This window comes from Pseudophryne corroboree, chromosome 5, assembly GCF_028390025.1.
Source record: "Pseudophryne corroboree isolate aPseCor3 chromosome 5, aPseCor3.hap2, whole genome shotgun sequence".
Taxonomy (NCBI): Eukaryota; Metazoa; Chordata; class Amphibia; order Anura; family Myobatrachidae; genus Pseudophryne; species Pseudophryne corroboree.
This window is the reverse complement of record NC_086448.1, coordinates 841251127-841273795: the sequence shown is the minus strand read 5'-3', so window position 1 is coordinate 841273795 and position 22669 is coordinate 841251127. Positions and strand designations below refer to the sequence as shown.

Below are 22669 nucleotides of genomic sequence, written 5' to 3'. Positions count from 1 at the left end.
AAGAGGGTATATGGCTGCACAGCACATGGTGAGGGAGCTGTGTCTCTCCTCTGTGCTTCTGCGGGAGGAGGCGTGACGCTGTGAGAGTGTGAGTCTGTGACGCTGTGATTGGCTGGAAGTGGCGGGAGGCGGTGAGCGAAGAGTGACGTGAGCGGCCAGACAGACGGGGGGAGGAGCCTATGTGACGTCACCGCACACCTCTCTTCCCGTGTCGTCACATCCGGTCGTTCTCTTTCGGCGCCGCGATCTTTTGGCGCCTCATCTCTTTTTCCGCTGCGGTGAGAACGGTGCTGGCGGGGTGTGTGACCGGGGGGCGGCGGTGGCAGAGCGAGCGGTGTGACCCGGAATCCGGGCATCGGGCGGTACAGCTCACCGCACAGGGCGCCCGCGAAGGGAGCGGCGGGCAGCGGGCTGCATGTCACTGTCCGTGCCGCGGCGGGGAGCATGAGGGGCGGGTTTCGGGTGTAGTGATGTCCTCCTTAGTGACCCTGGAGAGAGGACGGGGAGGTGACCCCGTTGTGTGGTCGCCACTTCTTCGGGGTGGAGGGGGGCGGGGGTCTCGGGGGGGGGGGGGGGGGTGGTTTCTGGGACTCCCGGGGATCTGTATTCTTTATGTTAGGGGGGTCCGGTCTCTGTGTGCAGATCTGGTGGAAGTAGGGGAGGGGAGAGACTGCTGGGGGTAGAAGGGGGAGATTATGGAGGGAATACTTGTGGGGAATGAGGTCACTGGTGAATGGGGGGCACTTTGTGATTTTGGGTGTGTAGGGGGAGATCTTATGGGTGGATGGGCAATTCTCAGGGGTGTGGACTCTGAAAGCGGAGAGGAGACCCCTGGATGAGCTGTGTAGGGATATAACATGGGCATGGAGAGGAGACCCCTGGATGAGCTGTGTAGGGATATAACATGGGCATGGAGAGGAGACCCCTGGATGAGCTGTGTAGGGATATAACATGGGCATGGAGAGGAGACCCCTGGATGAGCTGTGTAGGGATATAACATGGGCATGGAGAGGAGACCCCTGGATGAGCTGTGTAGGGATATAACATGGGCATGGAGAGGAGACCCCTGGATGAGCTGTGTAGGGATAGAACACTGGCATGGAGAGGAGACCCCTGGATGAGCTGTGTAGGGATAGAACACTGGCATGGAAGGGAGACCCCTGGATGAGCTGTGTAGCGATAGAACACTGGCATGGAGAGGAGACCCCTGGATGAGCTGTGTAGGGATAGAACACTGGCATGGAAGGGAGACCCCTGGATGAGCTGTGTAGCGATAGAACACTGGCATGGAGAGGAGACCCCTGGATGAGCTGTGTAGGGATAGAACACTGGCATGGAAGGGAGACCCCTGGATGAGCTGTGTAGGGATAGAACACTGGCATGGAGAGGAGACCCCCGGATGAGCTGTGTAGGGATAGAACACTGGCATGGAGGGGAGACCCCCGGATGAACGGGGTAAGGTTATAACACAGGGGCATGGAGGGAAGTCCCCCGTTGAGCGGTGTAGGGATACAACACAGGGGCATGGAGGGGAGACCCCCGGATGAACGGGGTAAGGTTATAACCCAGGGACATGTAGGGGAGACACTCGGATGGATGATGTGACTGTACGTGGCTTTGGTTATAGTCTGGTTATAAGTGGGGATAGAGAACTGCTGTGGGGTATGGGAGGGTGTATTTCGGGGATACAGGTATGTGGTTATTCCCATGTCTTATGCACTGGTAACAGGAATATGAGCCATGGCCGGGATCTGGGAGTGATGATCGGGGTGTATATATGGTTGTTGGTGTATAAAGGGGAATAGAGCTGCCAGCCATGCAGCTAAATACAGTGGGGTGAATAGGACATGGGAAGCCTTAGATGAAAGACATACTGTACTGTATAAAGAGGGTTCTGGAGCATAATGTGCAGATAGTGGGACAGGTAATGGTCTGTATGTAATGACGGCTTCCCAGACTGTCCGTGTCTGCCCGCACTTACACCGCGCTGTCTGCCAGTGCGACTGCAGCTGTAGTATATTAAAATATTTTGGTTCTAGCTGACTTGTATCACCCTCATTTGCCTTATGTCATGCTGGAAATGTTATATATATATATATATATATTAGTATAAAATAATTATAGGCAAAACGTGGATGATGCTCAATTTCTTGCATCATATGCCCTGTTAGGGCACCAGAGGATGGGGAGGGCAGTTTTAAAGTATGGTCAGTATAGAAGTGAGGTATATAGGGAATGATGGGAATTATTACTGTGATAGGATATTTGGGCAGAATATTTAAGGCATACCCAGTTTTACTAAGAAATGTGGCTGATTACGTAAGTATATTAGGAACACGTTTGCTTTGCCGTCAGGTACAATCACCTGCTCGGATGTACAGCGCTGTGCAATCTGGTTTCAGAGACTAGTAACATAATACAGAAGAACTTGTGTTGTATATGGATGGTGCTGAGGACAGAGGGAGACTGATGATCCAGGGGTGTCAGAGATTCAGCTGCCTGTCTACATAGGAGTATCTGCTGGGAAACGCTTGTAGCAGCAGCTGCACAGAAATAAGACTAAATTATGACTGGACAATGACCACATTTCTGACCACTTCATGGAGATTTCTCGTTTTATCCCGCTGCATGTGCTGATAGCTGCCATTGGTGCAGGATGAGTTCTAGTTATTGTGCACTTATCTCACGTGTAAGAAAACGGATCTCCCGGCGATCTTGGTGCTTTTATGGTGGTCTGTTTTATAAATGCTGTTTCTATTAATGGGGTGTACAGCAGCTCGCAGCACTGGGTGCAGAGGGAGCGAGTGACTGATCGAGAGAAGTCATTTACATGGGAATTAGTCACTAGATATAAAGCGTTTTCCTATCTGGCACCAAGTTTTATAATCCCTGCGGGAATGTCTTCTAACATGCGTCTCCTCTCTCCGCAGGCGGCTTCCGGTGCTGGCAGCACTGCTGACATTGTGCCACTGGGGTGTTTCCACATTTACCTGCTGGTCTGCTTTCTCTGGTGAGTACTTCTGGATGCTCTATGACCCTGGTCCTCTTACCCTTCTCCTCTGTCTTGCCTGGGAACCAGCTTGTAGTGAGTGGAGATGTTGCCTTAGTACCCCTTCTCCACCCAACAAACCCCACTTCCCCCAACCCTGCTGATCTCTTCCTGCTGTAGGACCAGTAAGATGAGAAATTGGGAAGTAACTGGTTAATGGAAACGGCAATATCCTTATGTTATCCCTGGTGGAGACACAATATCTCCGGCATGGCAGTGGGGGACTGACCTTAAGGCCCATACACATTAGACGATGTCGCTCTGTGAGCGACATCGTCTAACGTTTCCCCCTCCCGGGCTGGCCGGTCGGCGGCCGCCTGTACGCACTGAGCGATATGACCGCTCATATCGCTCAGTGACGTCACGCCCCCGCCAGCCCTGCATGAAGGTCGTGGACGACAGTCCACATCCTTCATGCATGCCCTACCGACAGCGACGATCGTTGTCGACCCGCGGGGCCGCGCATCGGTCGTCGCTGGCGGCATACACACTTGACGATAAAATGAGCGACGTCGCTCAAGGAGGGGGAAAATGAGCGACGTCGTTCATTTTATCGTTAAGTGTGTATGGACCTTTAGACTTGGGAGTCATTTGGGACTGGCGCTGTGTTATATCTGGGTATAGAGTGGGACTGCATGATGTGATTTCGTAACGGGTTTATTTACTAAACAGAGTGCCACTTCCTGGCACCTTTAAGCCCAACATGTAAGAGATGTGTTTAGAGAGAGCCATGTTAAACTACAGATGTGTCCCCATTCATCTAGCCTCAAAGCTGTGTAGTTCCCAAGACTGCACAGTTTTATTTAATACGTGACACTTGTATATCTGTACGCAATCTGTATATGAAGCACAACGGAACTTGGTGTAGAAAAGTGTCCGCTGCGTCGTAGCGCTTCTCAATACAGATACAGACTCTGCCACACACTGATATACAAGTGTTATATTCATCTGTGCAGTCGCATGAAGTGGGTTTGTTGCATGGCGTTCGGGTGAGAGAGATGCTCGCTGAGAGCAGAGTTGCACGCCGTGAAAGGATGCAATAATGGTGAATGAGGACACTTCCGTTCTGTGCACAAGACGCTCACTATATAGTAAAATAATGGCAGAAAGGACACGGGCGTGTCCCAATTATTGCGGCTGATGTAAAATGGTCATTTGTGTTACTGTACCCATAAATCTTATAGAGCTGTTCGGTTTATGTCTCTTAAACTGATTGGGTGGTTTGCTAACTTTCTGCTGTTATTATTCAGATAAAAGCAAAGGGTTCTCTGCTGCAGCCTCCTCTCTATAGTGCTCTGCCAAACCGTGTCAGTAACACACAGATATGCTATATACAAGCAGCGTTACACAGCATGGTATAGAGGTAGCAGAGTTACACAGCATGGTATATAGGTAGCAGAGTTACACAGCATGGTATATAGGTAGCAGAGTTACACAGCATGGTATATAGGTAGCAGAGTTACACAGCATGGTATATAGGTAGCAGAGTTACACAGCATGGTATATAGGTTGCAAGCAGAGTTACACAGCATGGTATATAGGTTGCAAGCAGCATTACACAGCATGGTATATAGGTTGCAAGCAGCGTTACACAGCATGGTATATAGATAGCAGAGTTACACAGCATGGTATATAGATAGCAGAGTTACACAGCATGGTATATTGGTAGCAGCGTTACACAGCATGGTATAAAGATAGTTACACAGCATGGTATATAGGTTGCAAGCAGCATTACACAGCATGGTATATAGGTTGCAAGCAGCGTTACACAGCATGGTATATAGATAGCAGAGTTACACAGCATGGTATATAGATAGCAGAGTTACACAGCATGGTATATAGATAGCAGAGTTACACAGCATGGTATATTGGTAGCAGCATTACACAGCATAGTATATAGATAGCAGCGTTACACTGCATGGTATTTAGGTTAGCAAGCAGCGTTACACAGCATGGTATATAGTTAGCAGAGTTACACAGCATGGTATATAGATAGCAGCGTTACACAGCATGGTATATTGGTAGCAGAGTTACACAGCATGGTATATAGGTAGCAAGCAGCGTTACACAGCATGGTATATAGGTTGCAAGCAGAGTTACACAGCATGGTATATAGGTAGCAAGCAGCGTTACACAGCATGGTATATAGGTAGCAAGCAGCGTTACACAGCATGGTATATTGGTAGCAGCGTTACACAGCATAGTATATAGATAGCAGAGTTACACAGCATGGTATATAGGTAGCAAGCAGCGTTACACAGCATGGTATATTGGTAGCAGCGTTACAGAGCATGGTATATTGGTAGCAGAGTTACACAGCATGGTATATAGATAGCAGCGTTACACAGCATGGTATATTGGTAGCAGAGTTACACAGCATGGTATATAGGTAGCAAGCAGCATTACACAGCATGGTATATAGGTAGCAAGCAGCATTACACAGCATGGTATATAGGTAGCAAGCAGCGTTACACAGCATGGTATATTGGTAGCAGAGTTACACAGCATGGTATATTGGTAGCAGAGTTACACAGCATGGTATATAGGTAGCAAGCAGCATTACACAGCATGGTATATAGGTAGCAAGCAGCATTACACAGCATGGTATATAGGTAGCAAGCAGCATTACACAGCATGGTATATAGGTAGCAAGCAGCGTTACACAGCATGGTATATAGATAGAGGAGTTACACATCATGGTATATTGGTAGCAGCGTTACACAGCATAGTATATAGATAGCAGCGTTACACGGCGTGCTGTATAGGTAGCAAGCAGCGTTACACGGCGTGCTGTATAGGGAGCGAGCAGCGTTACCTGGCATGCTGTATAGGTAGCGAGCAGCGTTACAAGGCGTGCTGTATAGGGAGCGAGCAGCGTTACCCGGCGTGCTGTATAGGTAGCGAGCAGCGTTACCCGGCGTGCTGTATAGGGAGCGAGCAGAGTTACCCGGCGTGCTGTATAGGGAGCGAGCAGCGTTACCCGGCGTGCTGTATAGGGAGCGAGCAGCGTTACCCGGCGTGCTGTATAGGGAGCGAGCAGCGTTACCCGGCGTGCTGTATAGGGAGCGAGCAGCGTTACCCGGCGTGCTGTATAGGGAGCGAGCAGCGTTACACGGCGTGCTGTATAGGGAGCGAGCAGCGTTACACGGCGTGCTGTATAGGGAGCGAGCAGCGTTACCCGGCGTGCTGTATAGGGAGCGAGCAGCGTTACCCGGCGTGCTGTATAGGGAGCGAGCAGCGTTACCCGGCGTGCTGTATAGGGAGCGAGCAGCGTTACCCGGCGTGCTGTATAGGGAGCGAGCAGCGTTACCCGGCGTGCTGTATAGGGAGCGGGCAGCGTTACCCGGCGTGCTGTATAGGGAGCGGGCAGCGTTACCCGGCGTGCTGTATAGGGAGCGAGCAGCGTTACCCGGCGTGCTGTATAGGGAGCGAGCAGCGTTACCCGGCGTGCTGTATAGGGAGCGAGCAGCGTTACCCGGCGTGCTGTATAGGGAGCGAGCAGCGTTACCCGGCGTGCTGTATAGGGAGCGAGCAGCGTTACCCGGCGTGCTGTATAGGGAGCGAGCAGCGTTACCCGGCGTGCTGTATAGGGAGCGAGCAGCGTTACCCGGCGTGCTGTATAGGGAGCGAGCAGCGTTACCCGGCGTGCTGTATAGGGAGCGAGCAGCGTTACCCGGCGTGCTGCTTGCTCATCCCCATTGTAAATTAGGAATAAAGGAGAATGGTCAGATGGTTTATTGTCTTTTCACGCTGCATTTTTGTCCTTGTACACCTTGCGTCTATACGCCATACATACAGAATAATTACCATTTTATTTATATAGCGCTTTTCTCCCATAGAACAGTCGCTTTACAGACTTCAAAAAACCTTTTACATGATACAGAGGTTTTAGAATTACAAGTCCAAAACTACACAGAAATAATGAACAAAATCCTAGGGAGCACAATAAGCATAATTGCAGGGGTATGGGTCATTGGATTGACACAATTTAGGTCAACAGGTCATTCGGTCGTCATGAGTTTTTGTTAACGTGTTTTTGGTGTTTTCTTCGTAAAGTAACGGGTAACCCCGATTAGTGCACAGTGTCCCCTCACATGATGCCTCTCTGCAAGGGTTACTATTCCCTATCGAAGTCCACGTGGATCGTAAAGTGTGAAAATCCAAAAATTTAAAAAAAAGTTAAACTCATGTCGACCTAGTGACCCTATCCCAATTGCAGGGTTTGGCACAGACATTTTGGGTAATGACATGAGCCGCTCAGGAGTATTGTACAGTCTCTTGCAGCTTAGTTACCACTCTGTGATCCTGACATGCTAGGGTGCAACTGTAAATGCACAGGAACTGGTGTAACGTGTACAAATTCCCAGATTAGTCATGACTGAACTGTGCGTGAGGAATATCTGCGGCCGCTGCACGCGAGCCCGTTTTGCACAGATTCAGACTGTCGCACACAGATGTGCAAGTGACTCGCATGAAACGGATCTATGACATTTTGTTGCTCCAAGTTATTTTATTCATGCGATTAAGATGCCCCTTTTTTAGCGAGAAACATGTTTGGCGCTGCCGAGTTGCCTGGGACCTTGTGTGTTATGTGGCGCAAGTAAATCCAAAGCGTAAAAGGACAATTCTGTATGGGATTATTTTTCCATCCAAGACGGCGAGATTTAAGCGTTTTGCAAAACACCTGACCAATGAGTGATATGAACTTAATAATCTGATCTAGTTTCCATTGGGATGCCGTCAGGAGGCCGACGCTGTTGATGTCACTAAGACGACCTCGCCATATTGGCGCTGTGATCTCCAAACAGCTGAAATGTTCCTTGCGTTTCACCTGTGTGGGTGTTACATCTACAAGCAGGCTGGTACTGACATGTATAGCATATCAACCGCACGGGTGTAGCGCTCTAAGTAGTGTTTCAGCCATGTGGAGATACTTGTGCCGAGAGAGTGATTGGTGACATTGACTTTTTATTGTTGGGGCGGACACATTAAAGAACTGCAGTCATTGTCTAGATGTTGCTTGCACTGTGTGGCTGTAATACAGTAGTTAGTGCATAGCGTTGTCTACAGTACAGTCAGCACCTGCTGTGACACAGACACCCTGTTGGTAGCGAGTCTCTGCATTTATCACCTCCTCCTTCTTACTTTCCAGACTACAGAAATGGATGACGGTACTCCCCATGTAGACACAATCGATGTTTACATCGAGCCTGACCCAGAGGAGGTAGAAGAGAAGAAGAAAAGGCAGGTGAAGAGACCCCGCAGGGACGAGCCTGCAGATGAGGAGGGGGAAGATGATGATGAAAGCGCTGAAGATGATGATAATGACAGTGACTACTCTCCCCCGACCCATGGCAGGAATCTGAGAAGACGCCGACAATATTATTGCTCTGAGTGCGAGAAATGCTACAAGCACAGCGCCGCTCTAGAAGCCCACCGCAAGAGCCACAAAGCTGGCGACAAGACCTTCAAGTGCGATGTCTGCGATGCCCGCTTCAGTCTAAAGTCTGACCTAACTGCTCACCGCACCAAGCATGTCACCAATAACCGCGTGGAGAGCCCTCACACCAGTATGTCCCCGACTGAAAGCTCCAATTCTAGTGGAAGCAGCAGCCCCCTCCTGGAAGGGAAACTTCACCCATGCAAGTTCTGCGAGAAAAAGTTCAGGGACAAGTCCATTCTGGAAGCCCACCAGAGGATCCACACCGGGAAGCTTGCCTATCCTTGTCCGGTGTGTGACGAAAGTTTCTCCAAGCCGGCTCTACTTGCGGCTCACAGCAACATCCACCGAGAGGGAAAGCCCTTCCATTGTGACCAGTGTGACAAGAAGTTCAACGACCAGTCTCTCCTGGTCGCCCACAAGAGAACCCACACTGGGGAGAAGCCTCAGAAATGCAACCATTGCAACAAATGGTTCCCCAACCGCAGCAGCCTGGAGGCCCACGGAGAGTGTCATCTGAAGCCCAAGCCGTACAAGTGCCGACACTGCGATAAGAGCTTCAACGACAAGTCCTTGCTCATCACTCACGAGGGAGTGCACACAGACACTAAGCCCTTCAAGTGCTCTCAGTGCAACGAGAGCTTCTTCCTGAAGACGCAGCTGGTGTCTCACCAGGCGGCACATGCCCCCGACAAGCCCTTTCCATGCAGCCAGTGCGACAGGAGCTTCAACAAAGAGGAGACATTACAGGCTCATATCCGGGTCCACAACCTGCAGAGCGCGGAAAAGCCAAAGTCTCATAATTAGCTGTTTTTAAGAATAGAATTTACACTTCAATGTTTGTTTTTAAAATTTCAAGCTGACCCCCTTTACTGCTTCCAGCTGAGCCCCAGATTGGCGTTCTCCAACGTTCTTTATATTATGGCCACATTGTCATTCTCACAGCTATCAAAAGGGATGTTCCACGCCTATAAGATTACATTGTGAATATAGTACAAATGTATATATCATGCTCCATAGAAGAATGTTGGGGTAAGATCGTCTGCCACAATAATCTGGAGACTTCTGCATGCAAGCCAGCGCCAAAGTGCTGGACCTCCCTGCCGGATGGATGGGGGCGACATGTGCGGCGGCTGCATCTCTGAAGTGATGGGGGTCCTGGGATCACGTTTAGGAAAAGAACTATACGCACGGGATAGATAGCCTTTACGTTGTCAGATATATCAGTCTGCACAGTCCCTGTGCCTTGCTGGGTTTCTTCCCTTTTGTCTGTGGGCATAGTTCTCTCGGACCATCTGTCCTGGTGTACATACCGCCTGATTGCTACCATGTTCATTCTCCTTCCACCGCCTGCTCTGCAGCAGACCGATGCGCCTCGCACTGCGCATTGCACTGCTCAGATGCTGGTGACCGTGGGCTCTGGTAAAATACTAGTTGGTAAACTTAGCTCTTTTTTCTTAAGTTTTAAATTTGTCTTTTCGGTCTGTATAAAATGAAATGTTTTGTCCTGCAGTTTCATCCTGTCGTAGTTTAAGCAGCCGTTACGTTGGAAATACAGAGCTTTTTTCATTTTGAAATAAAGACGTGTAACATTAACAAACTTATGTGTGTGTGCAAAAGTTTTCATGTTGTGCGTCTGGGTTTCAGATTTTATAATTTTGTGTTTCCTTGTTAGCTAGCAGAGTATAAGCTATTGTTCTCCGTTATCAACTGTGGTAGGTAGAGTATCTGTGAGGGTCATCAGACTAGAGAAAGGATTCCTAAACATGGCGGCCGCTCAGTAAAGCGAACCATGTTGTTGACGCTTGTAAATAGATATGTTTGCTTTTTGGAAGCTGATCCTTTTTACAGAGGGCATCTGTACTTTTTATTCACAGGGATACAGAAGTGGCCTGGTTCAATAGCACAGTCATGTCAGCCACATCGCTAACACCGAGGCGCTACCTGAAGGACAACAAGTGCATGTCCGCTACACCCAATGGCGCTGCTTCTGTTACTCGCTACTGATTATTGTGCAAGTGCCCCCCTGACCCAGATAAGATTGATGGTGAAATAAAGAAGCACAGTGGCTCTGTCTTTATTTTAAAAAGTTTGTGTATTTATATAAAAACGTGTGGGGATCTATAAAAATATGAAGTGATAAAAAGGTCTTCTCATTGGCTTTGGGGAACCTCTGAGTTCCCGCACAAGTGTTGGTGATGACACAAAGTGCTCTGGACACTTCTGTTATTATATGTATTTCTCTAACGTCCTAGAGGATGCTGGGGACTCCGTAAGGACCATGGGGATAGACTGGCTCCGCAGGAGACATGGGCACTTTAAGAAAGAATTTTAGTTCCTGGTGTGCACTGGCTCCTCCCTCTATGCCCCTCCTCCAGACCTCAGTTTGAGACTGTGCCCAGACGAGCTGGGTGCTTTTCAGTGAGCTCTCCTGAGTTTACTGATGGAAAGTATTTTGTTAGGTTTTTTATTTTCAGGGAGCTCTGCTGGCAACAGACTCCCTGCATCGTGGGACTGAGGGGAGAGAAGCAGCCCTACTCTCTGAAGCTAGGTCCTGCTTCTTAGGCTACTGGACACCATTAGCTCCAGAGGGATTGGTACGCAGGATCTCACCCTCGCCGTCCGTCCCGGAGCCGCGCCGCCCCCCCCCTCGCAGAGCCGGAAGATAGAAGCCGGGTGAGTATGAAGAAAAGAAGACTTCACAGGCGGCAGAAGACTTCATGATCTTCACTGAGGTAACGCACAGCACTGCAGCTGTGCGCCATTGCTCCCACACACCTCACATACTCCGGTCACTGTAAGGGCGCAGGGGGGGGGGGGGGGGGCGCCCTGGGCAGCAATATAAACCTCTTATTTGGCAAAAGGAGCATATATACAGCTGGACACTGTGTATATGCAGGAGCCCCCGCCAATTTTACACTTTTAGCGGGACAGAAGCCTGCCGTTGAGGGGGCGGGGCTTCTCCCTCAGCACTCACCAGCGCAATGTTTCTCTATCGTCCTAGTGGATGCTGGGGTTCCTGAAAGGACCATGGGGAATAGCGGCTCCGCAGGAGACAGGGCACAAAAAGTAAAGCTTTTCCAGGTCAGGTGGTGTGCACTGGCTCCTCCCCCTATGACCCTCCTCCAGACTCCAGTTAGATTTTTGTGCCCGGCCGAGAAGGGTGCAATCTAGGTGGCTCTCCTAAAGAGCTGCTTAGAAAAAGTTTAGCTAGGTTTTTTATTTTACAGTGATTCCTGCTGGCAACAGGATCACTGCAGCGAGGGACTGAGGGGAGAAGGAGTCAACTCACCTGCGTGCAGGATGGATTGGCTTCTTGGCTACTGGACATCAAGCTCCAGAGGGACGATCACAGGTACAGCCTGGATGGTCACCGGAGCCGCGCCGCCGGCCCCCTTGCAGATGCTGAAGTCAGAAGAGGTCCAGAATCGGCGGCTGAAGACTCCTGCAGTCTTCTAAAGGTAGCGCACAGCACTGCAGCTGTGCGCCATTTTCCTCTCAGCACACTTCACACGGCAGTCACTGAGGGTGCAGGGCGCTGGGAGGGGGGCGCCCTGGGAGGCAAATGTAACCTATATAAAGGCTAAAAATACCTCACATATAGCCCCCAGAGGCTATATGGAGATATTTAACCCCTGCCTGATTTCTCTAAATAGCGGGAGACGAGCCCGCCAGAAAAGGGGCGGGGCCTATCTCCTCAGCACACGGCGCCATTTCCTCTCACAGCTCCGCTGGTCAGGACGGCTCCCAAGTCTCTCCCCTGCACTGCACTACAGAAACAGGGTAAAACAGAGAGGGGGGGCAAATTTATGGCGATATTTTGATATAACAAAGCAGCTATAAGGGAGCACTTATTATAAGGCTTTCCCTGGTGTATATATATATATAGCGCTTTTGGTGTGTGCTGGCAAACTCTCCCTCTGTCTCCCCAAAGGGCTAGTGGGTCCTGTCTTCGTTAGGAGCATTCCCTGTGTGTCTGCTGTGTCGGTACGTGTGTGTCGACATGTATGAGGACGATATTGGCGTGGAGGCGGAGCAATTGCCAAATATGAGGATGTCACCCCCTAGGGAGTCGACACCAGAATGGATGCCTTTATTTATGGAACTACGGGATAGTGTCAACACGCTAAAGCAGTCGTTTGACGACATGAGACGGCCGGACAATCAATTAGTGCCTGTCCAGGCGACTCAAACACCGTCAGGGGCTGTGAAACGCCCTTTGCCTCAGTCGGTCGACACAGACCCAGACACAGGCGATGACTCCAGTGGTGACGGTGACGAATCAACCGTATTTTCCAGTAGGGCCACACGTTATATGATTTTGGCAATGAAGGAGGCGTTACATTTAGCTGATACTACAGGTACCACTAAACGGTATTATGTGGGGTATGAAAAAACTACCTATAGTTTTTCCTGAATCAGAAGAACTAAATGACGTGTGTAATGAAGCGTGGGTTGCCCCTGATAAAAAGCTGATAATTTCAAAGAAATTACTGGCATTATACCCTTTCCCGCCAGAGGTTAGGGAGCGCTGGGAAACACCTCCTAGGGTGGACAAGGCGCTAACACGCTTATCTAAACAAGTGGCGTTACCCTCTCCTGAGACGGCCGCACTTAAAGATCCATCAGATAGGAGGATGGAAAATATCCAAAAAAGTATATACACACATGCAGATGTTATACTACGACCAGCTATAGCGACTGCCTGGATGTGCAGTGCTGGGGTAGTTTGGTCAGAGTCCCTGATTGAAAATATTGATACCCTGGACAGGGACAATATTTTACTGTCGTTAGAACAAATAAAGGATGCATTTCTTTATATGCGTGATGCACAGAGGGATATCTGCACACTGGCATCACGGGTAAGTGCGATGTCCATTTCGGCCAGAAGAGCTTTATGGACGCGACAGTGGACAGGCGATGCGGATTCAAAACGGCATATGGAAGTTTTGCAGTATAAAGGGGAGGAGTTATTTGGAGTCGGTCTATCAGATTTGGTGGCCACGGCTACAGCCGGGAAATCCACCTTTCTACCTCAAGTCACTCCCCAACAGAAAAAGGCACCGACCTTTCAACCGCAGCCCTTTCGTTCCTTTAAAAATAAGAGAGCAAAGGGCTATTCATATCTGCCACGAGGCAGAGGTCGAGGGAAGAGACAGCAACAGGCAGCTCCTTCCCAGGATCAGAAGCCCTCCCCGGCTTCTACAAAAGCCTCAGCATGACGCTGGGGCTTCTCAAGCGGACTCGGGGACGGTGGGGGGTCGTCTCAAAAATTACAGCGCGCAGTGGGCTCACTCGCAAGTAGATCCCTGGATCCTGCAGATATCTCAGGGGTACAGGTTGGAATTAGAGACAGATCCACCTCGCCGTTTCCTGAAGTCTGCTTTACCAACGTCCCCCTCCGAAAGGGAGACGGTTTTGGAAGCCATTCACAAGCTGTACTCTCAGCAGGTGATAGTCAAGGTACCTCTTCTGCAACAAGGGAAGGGGTATTATTCCACTCTTTTTGTGGTACCGAAGCCGGATGGCTCGGTAAGGCCTATTCTAAATCTGAAGTCCTTGAACCTGTACATAAAGAAGTTCAAGTTCAAGATGGAGTCACTCAGAGCAGTGATAGCGAACCTGGAAGAAGGGGACTTTATGGTATCCTTGGACATCAAAGATGCGTATCTCCACGTTCCAATTTACCCCTCACACCAGGGGTACCTCAGGTTCGTTGTACAAAACTGTCACTATCAGTTTCAGACGCTGCCGTTCGGATTGTCCACGGCACCTCGGGTCTTTACAAAGGTAATGGCCGAGATGATGATTCTTCTTCGAAGAAAAGGCGTATTAATTATCCCATACTTGGACGATCTCCTAATAAGGGCAAGGTCCAGAGAACAGCTAGAGATGGGATTAGCACTGTCTCAAGAAGTGCTAAAACAGCACGGGTGGATTCTGAATATTCCAAAATCCCAGTTAATGCCGACAACTCGTCTGCTGTTCCTAGGGATGATTCTGGACACGGTTCAGAAAAAGGTTTTTCTCCCGGAGGAAAAAGCCAAGGAGTTATCCGAGCTTGTCAGGAACCTCCTAAAACCAGGAAAGGTGTCTGTACATCAATGCACAAGAGTCCTGGGAAAAATGGTGGCTTCTTATGAAGCAATTCCATTCGGCAGATTCCACGCAAGAATTTTCCAAAGGGATCTGTTGGACAAATGGTCAGGGTCGCATCTTCAGATGCACCTGCGGATAACCCTGTCTCCAAGGACAAGGGTGTCTCTTCTGTGGTGGTTGCAGAGTGCTCATCTATTGGAGGGCCGCAGATTCGGCATACAGGATTGGATCCTGGTGACCACGGACGCCAGCCTGAGAGGCTGGGGAGCAGTCACACAAGGAAGAAACTTCCAGGGAGTATGGACGAGCCTGGAAACGTCTCTTCACATAAACATCCTGGAACTAAGAGCAATCTACAATGCTCTAAGCCAGGCAGAACCTCTGCTTCAGGGAAAACCGGTGTTGATCCAGTCGGACAACATCACGGCAGTCGCCCATGTGAACAGACAGGGCGGCACAAGAAGCAGGAGTGCAATGGCAGAAGCTGCAAGGATTCTTCGCTGGGCAGAGAATCATGTGATAGCACTGTCAGCAGTGTTCATCCCGGGAGTGGACAACTGGGAAGCAGACTTCCTCAGCAGACACGATCTTCACCCGGGAGAGTGGGGACTTCATCCAGAAGTCTTCCACATGCTGGTAACCCGTTGGGAAAGACCAATGGTGGACATGATGGCGTCTCGCCTCAACAAAAAACTGGACAGGTATTGCGCCAGGTCAAGAGATCCGCAGGCAATAGCTGTGGACGCGCTGGTAACGCCTTGGGTGTACCAGTCGGTGTATGTGTTTCCTCCTCTGCCTCTCATACCAAAAGTATTGAGAATTATACGGCAAAGAGGCGTAAGAACGATACTAGTGGTTCCGGATTGGCCAAGAAGGACTTGGTACCCGGAACTTCAAGAGATGATCACGGAAGATCCGTGGCCTCTACCTCTAAGGAGGGACTTGCTTCAGCAGGGTCCCTGTCTGTTTCAAGACTTACCGCGGCTGCGTTTGACGGCATGGCGGTTGAACGCCAGATCCTAAAGGAAAAAGGCATGCCGGAAGAAGTCATTCCTACTTTGATTAAAGCAAGCAAGGAAGGAAGTAACCGTGCAACATTATCACCGAATTTGGCGAAAATATGTTGCGTGGTGCGAGGATCGGAGTGCTCCGACGGAGGAATTTCAACTGGGTCGATTCCTACATTTCCTGCAATCAGGATTGTCTATGGGTCTCAAATTGGGATCTATTAAGGTTCAAATTTCGGCCCTGTCGATTTTCTTTCAAAAAGAATTGGCTTCAGTCCCTGAAGTCCAGACCTTTGTTAAGGGAGTGCTGCATATACAGCCTCCTGTGGTGCCTCCAGTGGCACCGTGGGATCTCAATGTGGTTTTGGACTTTCTAAAATCTCATTGGTTTGAACCACTAAAAAAGGTGGATTTGAAATATCTCACATGGAAAGTGACCATGCTTCTAGCCCTGGCTTCGGCCAGGAGAGTGTCAGAACTGGCAGCTTTATCTTACAGAAGCCCATATCTGATTTTCCATTCGGACAGGGCAGAACTGCGGACTCGTCCGCATTTTCTCCCTAAGGTGGTGTCAGCATTTCATCTGAACCAGCCTATTGTAGTGCCTGCGGCTACAAGTGACTTGGAGGACTCCAAGTTACTGGACGTTGTCAGAGCATTAAAAATATATATTGCAAGGACAGCTGGAGTCAGAAAATCTGACTCGTTGTTTATATTGTATGCACCCAACAAGATGGGTGCTCCTGCGTCTAAGCAGACGATTGCTCGTTGGATCTGTAGCACAATCCAACTTGCACATTCTGTGGCAGGCCTGCCACAGCCTAAATCTGTAAAGGCCCACTCCACAAGGAAGGTGGGCTCATCTTGGGCGGCTGCCCGAGGGGTCTCGGCATTACAACTTTGCCGAGCAGCTACGTGGTCAGGGGAGAACACGTTTGTAAAATTTTACAAATTTGATACTCTGGCTAAGGAGGACCTGGAGTTCTCTCATTCGGTGCTGCAGAGTCATCCGCACTCTCCCGCCCGTTTGGGAGCTTTGGTATAATCCCCATGGTCCTTTCAGGAACCCCAGCATCCACTAGGACGATAGAGAAAATAAGATTTTACTTACCGATAAATCTATTTCTCGGAGTCCGTAGTGGATGCTGGGCGCCCATCCCAAGTGCGGATTATCTGCAGTAATTGTACATAGTTATTGTTAACTAATTCGGGTTATTGTTGAAGGAAGCCATCTTTCAGAGGCTCCGCTGTTATAACTGTTAACTGGGTTTAGATCACAAGTTGTACGGTGTGATTGGTGTGGCTGGTATGAGTCTTACCCGGGATTCAAAATCCTCCCTTATTGTGTACGCTCGTCCGGGCACAGTACCTAACTGGAGTCTGGAGGAGGGTCATAGGGGGAGGAGCCAGTGCACACCACCTGACCTGGAAAAGCTTTACTTTTTGTGCCCTGTCTCCTGCGGAGCCGCTATTCCCCATGGTCCTTTCAGGAACCCCAGCATCCACTACGGACTCCGAGAAATAGATTTATCGGTAAGTAAAATCTTATTTTTTCTCCACAGCACCGCTGAGAGGAAGCTCCCCGGACTCTCCTCTGCTTATACCACGGTAGAAGAGAGGGTTTTAAAGAAGAGGGGGGCACATAATTCGGCGCAGATAATAACAGCGCTACTGGGTAAACATTAAATTGCTGTGTTTTTTCCTGGGTCATATAGCGCTGGGGTGTGTGCTGGCATACTCTCTCTCTGTCTCTCCAAAGAAGGGCCTTGTGGGGGAATTATCTTCAGATGAGCATTCCCTGAGTGTGTGGTGTGTCGGTACGTGTGTCGACATGTCTGAGGTAAAAGGCTCTCCTAAGGAGGAGATGGAGCAAATGTGTGTGTGAGTGGTGTCTCCGTCGACAACGCCGACACCTGATTGGATATGTGAAATTAAGTGCTGAGGTAAGTTTATTGCACAAAAGATTAGAGAACAGACAGTGAATCTACACAGGTCTGTCCCTATGTCGCAGAGACCTTCAGAGTCTCACAATGCTCACTATCCAAAATAATAGACACTGATATCGACACCGTCTGACTCCAGTGTCGACTACGATAATGCAAAGTTACAGCCAAAATGGCAGAAAAGTATTCAATATATGATTATTGTAATAAAAGATGATTTGCATATCACTGATGACTCATCTGTCCCTGACACAAGGGTACACATGTTTAAGGGGAAGAAAGCTGAGGTAAATTTCCCTCCTCATGAAGAAAAAGAGCGGGAATCTCCAGACAAGAAGCTGCAGCTTCCCAAAAAGAATTCTCAGGGAGTATCCTTTCCCTACTAGGGCCAGGATACGAGGGGAATCTTCCCCTAGGGTGGACAAAGCTTTGTCACGTTTACCCAAAAGGTAGCGCTGACTTAACAGCTATCCTCAGGGATCCTGCAGATAGCTTGCAGTAAAAGTACTTTGAAGTCCATTTACACACATGCTGGTACACTACTCAGACCGGCGATTGTGTCGGCATGGGTTTATAGCGCTGTAGCAGCGTGGACAGATACCTTATCAGCGGAGATTGATACTCTAGATAAGGATACCATGGTATTGACCCTAGTGTGTGTGTGTGTGTGTGTAATATATATTTCTCTAACGTCCTAAGTGGATGCTGGGGACTCCGTAAGGACCATGGGGAATAGCGGCTCCGCAGGAGACTGGGCACATCTAAAGAAAGCTTTAGGACTATCTGGTGTGCACTGGCTCCTCCCCCATGACCCTCCTCCAAGCCTCAGTTAGAGCTTTGTGCCCGAACGAGAAGGGTGCACACTAGGGGCTCTCCTGAGCTTCTTAGTGAAAGTTTTAGTTTAGGTTTGTTATTTTCAGTGAGACCTGCTGGCAACAGGCTCACTGCATCGAGGGACAAAGGGGAGAAGAAGCGAACTCACCTGCGTGCAGAGTGGATTGGGCTTCTTAGGCTACTGGACATTAGCTCCAGAGGGACGATCACAGGCCCAGCCATGGATGGGTCCCAGAGCCGCGCCGCCGGCCCCCTTACAGAGCCAGAAGGCAGAAGAGGTCCGGAAAATCGGCGGCAGAAGACGTCCTGTCTTCAACAAGGTAGCGCACAGCACTGCAGCTGTGCGCCATTGCTCCTCAGCACACTTCGGTCACTGAGGGTGCAGGGCGCTAGGGGGGGGGCGCCCTGAGCAGCAATAAAAACACCTTGGCTGGCGAAAATACATCACATATAGCCCCCAGGGCTATATGGATGAATTTTAACCCTTGCCAGAATCCATAAAAAAGCAGGAGAAAAGTCCGCGAAAAAGGGGCGGAGCCTATCTCCTCAGCACACTGGCGCCATTTTCCCTCACAGCTCCGTTGGAGGGAAGCTCTCCTGGCTCTCCCCTGCAGTCACTACACTACAGAAAGGGTTAAAAAAGAGAGGGGGGGCACCAATTACACGCAGTATTAAAGATACAGCAGCTATAAGGGGAAAAACACTTATATAAGGTTATCCCTGTATATATATATATATATATATATATATATATATATATATATATATATATATATATAGCGCTCTGGTGTGTGCTGGCAAACTCTCCCTCTGTCTCCCCAAAGGGCTAGTGGGGTCCTGTCCTCTATCAGAGCATTCCCTGTGTGTGTGCTGTGTGTCGGTACGTTTGTGTCGACATGTATGAGGAGAAAAATGATGTGGAGACGGAGCAGATTGCCTGTAATAGTGATGTCACCCCCTAGGGGGTCGACACCTGAGTGGATGAACTGTTGGAAGGAATTACGTGACAGTGTCAGCTCTGTATAAAAGACAGTGGTTGACATGAGACAGCCGGCTACTCAGCTTGTGCCTGTCCAGACGTCTCAGGCCGTCAGGGGCTCTAAAGCGCCCGTTACCTCAGATGGCAGATATAGACGCCGACACGGATACTGACTCCAGTGTCGACGGTGAAGAGACAAATGTGACTTCCAGTAGGGCCACACGTTACATGATTGAGGCAATGAAAAATGTTTTACACATTTCTGATAATACGAGTACCACCAAAAAGGGGTATTATGTTCGGTGAGGAAAAACTACCTGTAGTTTTCCTGAATCTGAGAAATTAAATGAGGTGTGTGATGATGCGTGGTTTTCCCCCGATAACAACTGATAATTTCTAAAATGTTATTGGCATTATATTCTTTCCCGCCAGAGGTTAGGGTGCGTTGGGAAACACCCCCTAGGGTGGATAAAGCGCTCACACGCTTGTAAGGGCTCTACCCTCTCCTGAGATGGCCGCCCTTAAGGATCCTGCTGATAGAAAGCAGGAGGGTATCCTAAAATGTATTTACACACATACTGGTGTTATACTGCGACCAGCAATCGCCTCAGCCTGGATGTGCAGTGCTGGGTTGGCGTGGTCGGATTCCCTGACTGAAAATATTGATACCCTAGATAGGGACAGTATATTTTTGCCTATAGAGCATTTAAAAGATGCATTTCTCTATCGTCCTAGTGGATGCTGGGGTTCCTGAAAGGACCATGGGGAATAGCGGCTCCGCAGGAGACAGGGCACAAAAAGTAAAGCTTTTCCGATCAGGTGGTGTGCACTGGCTCCTCCCCCTATGACCCTCCTCCAGACTCCAGTTAGATTTTTGTGCCCGGCCGAGAAGGGTGCAATCTAGGTGGCTCTCCTAAAGAGCTGCTTAGAGAAAGTTTAGCTAGGTTTTTTATGTTACAGTGATTCCTGCTGGCAACAGGATCACTGCAGCGAGGGACTGAGGGGAGAAGGAGTCAACTCACCTGCGTGCAGGATGGATTGGCTTCTTGGCTACTGGACATCAAGCTCCAGAGGGACGATCACAGGTACAGCCTGGATGGTCACCGGAGCCGCGCCGCCGGCCCCCTTGCAGATGCTGAAGACAGAAGAGGTCCAGAATCGGCGGCTGAAGACTCCTGCAGTCTTCTAAAGGTAGCGCACAGCACTGCAGCTGTGCGCCATTTTCCTCTCAGCACACTTCACACGGCAGTCACTGAGGGTGCAGGGCGCTGGGAGGGGGGCGCCCTGGGAGGCAAATGAGTACCTATAAAGGCTAAAAATACCTCACATATAGCCCTAGAGGCTATATGGAGATATTTAACCCCTGCCTGATTTCTCAAAATAGCGGGAGACGAGCCCGCCGGAAAAGGGGCGGGGCCTATCTCCTCAGCACACGGCGCCATTTCCTCTCACAGCTCCGCTGGTCAGGACGGCTCCCAGGTCTCTCCCCTGCACTGCACTACAGAAACAGGGTAAAACAGAGAGGGGGGGCAAATTTATGGCGATATTTTTATATAACAAAGCAGCTATAGGGGAGCACTTATTATAAGGCTATCCCTGATATATATATAGCGCTTTTGGTGTGTGCTGGCAAACTCTCCCTCTGTCTCCCCAAAGGGCTAGTGGGTCCTGTCTTCATTAGGAGCATTCCCTGTGTGTCTGCTGTGTGTCGGTACGTGTGTGTCGACATGTATGAGGACGTTATTGGTGTGGAGGCGGAGCAATTGCCAAATATGAGGATGTCACCTTCTAGGGGGTCGACACCAGAATGGATGCCTTTATTTGTGGAATTACGGGATAGCGTCAACTCGCTTAAGCAGTCGTTTGCCGACATGAGGCGGCCGGACACTCAATTAGTGCCTGTCCAGGCGCCTCAAACACCGTCAGGGGCTGTAAAACGCCCCTTGCCTCAGTCGGTCGACACAGACCCAGACACAGGCACTGATTCCGGTGGTGAAGGTGACGAATCAACCGTATTTTCCAGTAGGGCCACACGTTATATGATTTTGGCAATAAAGGAGATGTTACATTTAGCTGATACTACAGGTACCACTAAACAGGGTATTATGTGGGGTGTGAAAAAACTACCAGTAGTTTTTACCGAATCAGAAGAATTAAATGACGTGTGTGATGAAGCGTGGGGTGCCCCGATAAAAAACTGCTAATTTCAAAGAAGTTATTGGCTTTATACCCTTTCCCGCCAGAGGTTAGGGAGCGCTGGGAAACACCTCCTAGGGTGGACAAAGCGCTAACACGCTCATCAAAACAAGTGGCGTTACCCTCTCCTGAGACGGCCGCACTTAAAGATCCATCAGATAGGAGGATGGAAAATATCCAAAAAGGTATATACACACATGCAGGTGTTATACTACGACCAGCTATTGCGACTGCCTGGATGTGCAGTGCTGGGGTAGTTTGGTCAGAGTCCCTGATCGAAAATATTGATACCCTGGACAGGGACAATATTTTACTGTCGTTAGAACAAATAAAGGATGCATTTCTTTATATGCGTGATGCACAGAGAGATATCTGCACACTGGCATCACGGGTAAGTGCTATGTCCATTTCGGCCAGAAGAGCTTTATGGACACGACAGTGGACAGGCGATGCGTAGAGGAGTTATTTGGGGTCGGTCTATCGGATTTGGTGGCCACGGCTACGGCCGGGAAATCCACCTTTCTACCTCAAGTCACTCCCCAACTGAAAAAGGCACCGACTTTTCAACGCAGCCCTTTCGTTCCTTTAAAAATAAGAGAGCAAAGGGCTATTCATATCTGCCACGAGGCAGAGGACGAGGGAAGAGACAGCAACAGGCAGCTCCTTCCCAGGAACAGAAGCCCTCCCCGGCTTCTACAAAAGCCTCAGCATGACGCTGGGGCTTCGCAAGCGGACTCGGGGGCGGTAGGCGGTCGTCTCAAGAATTACAGCGCGCAGTGGGCTCACTCGCAGGTAAATCCCTGGATCCTGCAGATAATATCTCAGGGGTACAGGTTGAAATTAGAGACAGAGCCACCTCGCCGTTTCCTGAAGTCTGCTTTACCAACGTCCCCCTCAGAAAGGGAGACGGTTTTGGAAGCCATTCACAAGCTGTATTCTCAGCAGGTGATAGTCAAGGTACCTCTTCTACAACAAGGGAAGGGGTATTATTCCACTCTTTTTGTGGTACCGAAGCCGGATGGCTCGGTAAGGCCTATTCTAAATCTGAAGTCCTTGAACCTGTACATAAAGAAGTCCAAGTTCAAGATGGAGTCACTCAGAGCAGTGATAGCGAACCTGGAA

The 22669-nt window shown here is 49.6% G+C and overlaps 1 protein-coding gene across 2 annotated transcripts; it reads left to right on the top strand.

Annotated features, from left to right (window-relative positions):
- The first annotated feature begins 169 nt into the window (after positions 1-169).
- LOC134928659 (gastrula zinc finger protein XlCGF8.2DB-like) lies at positions 170-10089 on the top strand. 2 transcript variants are annotated; one of them, XM_063924621.1, is made up of 3 exons: positions 170-278; positions 2931-3010; positions 8202-10089. In XM_063924621.1, exon 3 carries the CDS (start codon positions 8211-8213, stop codon positions 9294-9296), a length of 1086 nt encoding a protein of 361 aa, XP_063780691.1. In that variant the 5' UTR covers positions 170-278; positions 2931-3010; positions 8202-8210; the 3' UTR covers positions 9297-10089. The 2 variants fall into 2 exon arrangements, with proteins under 2 accessions (XP_063780691.1, XP_063780692.1); XM_063924622.1 differs by lacking the exon at positions 170-278 and adding an exon at positions 1431-1455.
- Positions 10090-22669: the final 12580 nt, after the last annotated feature.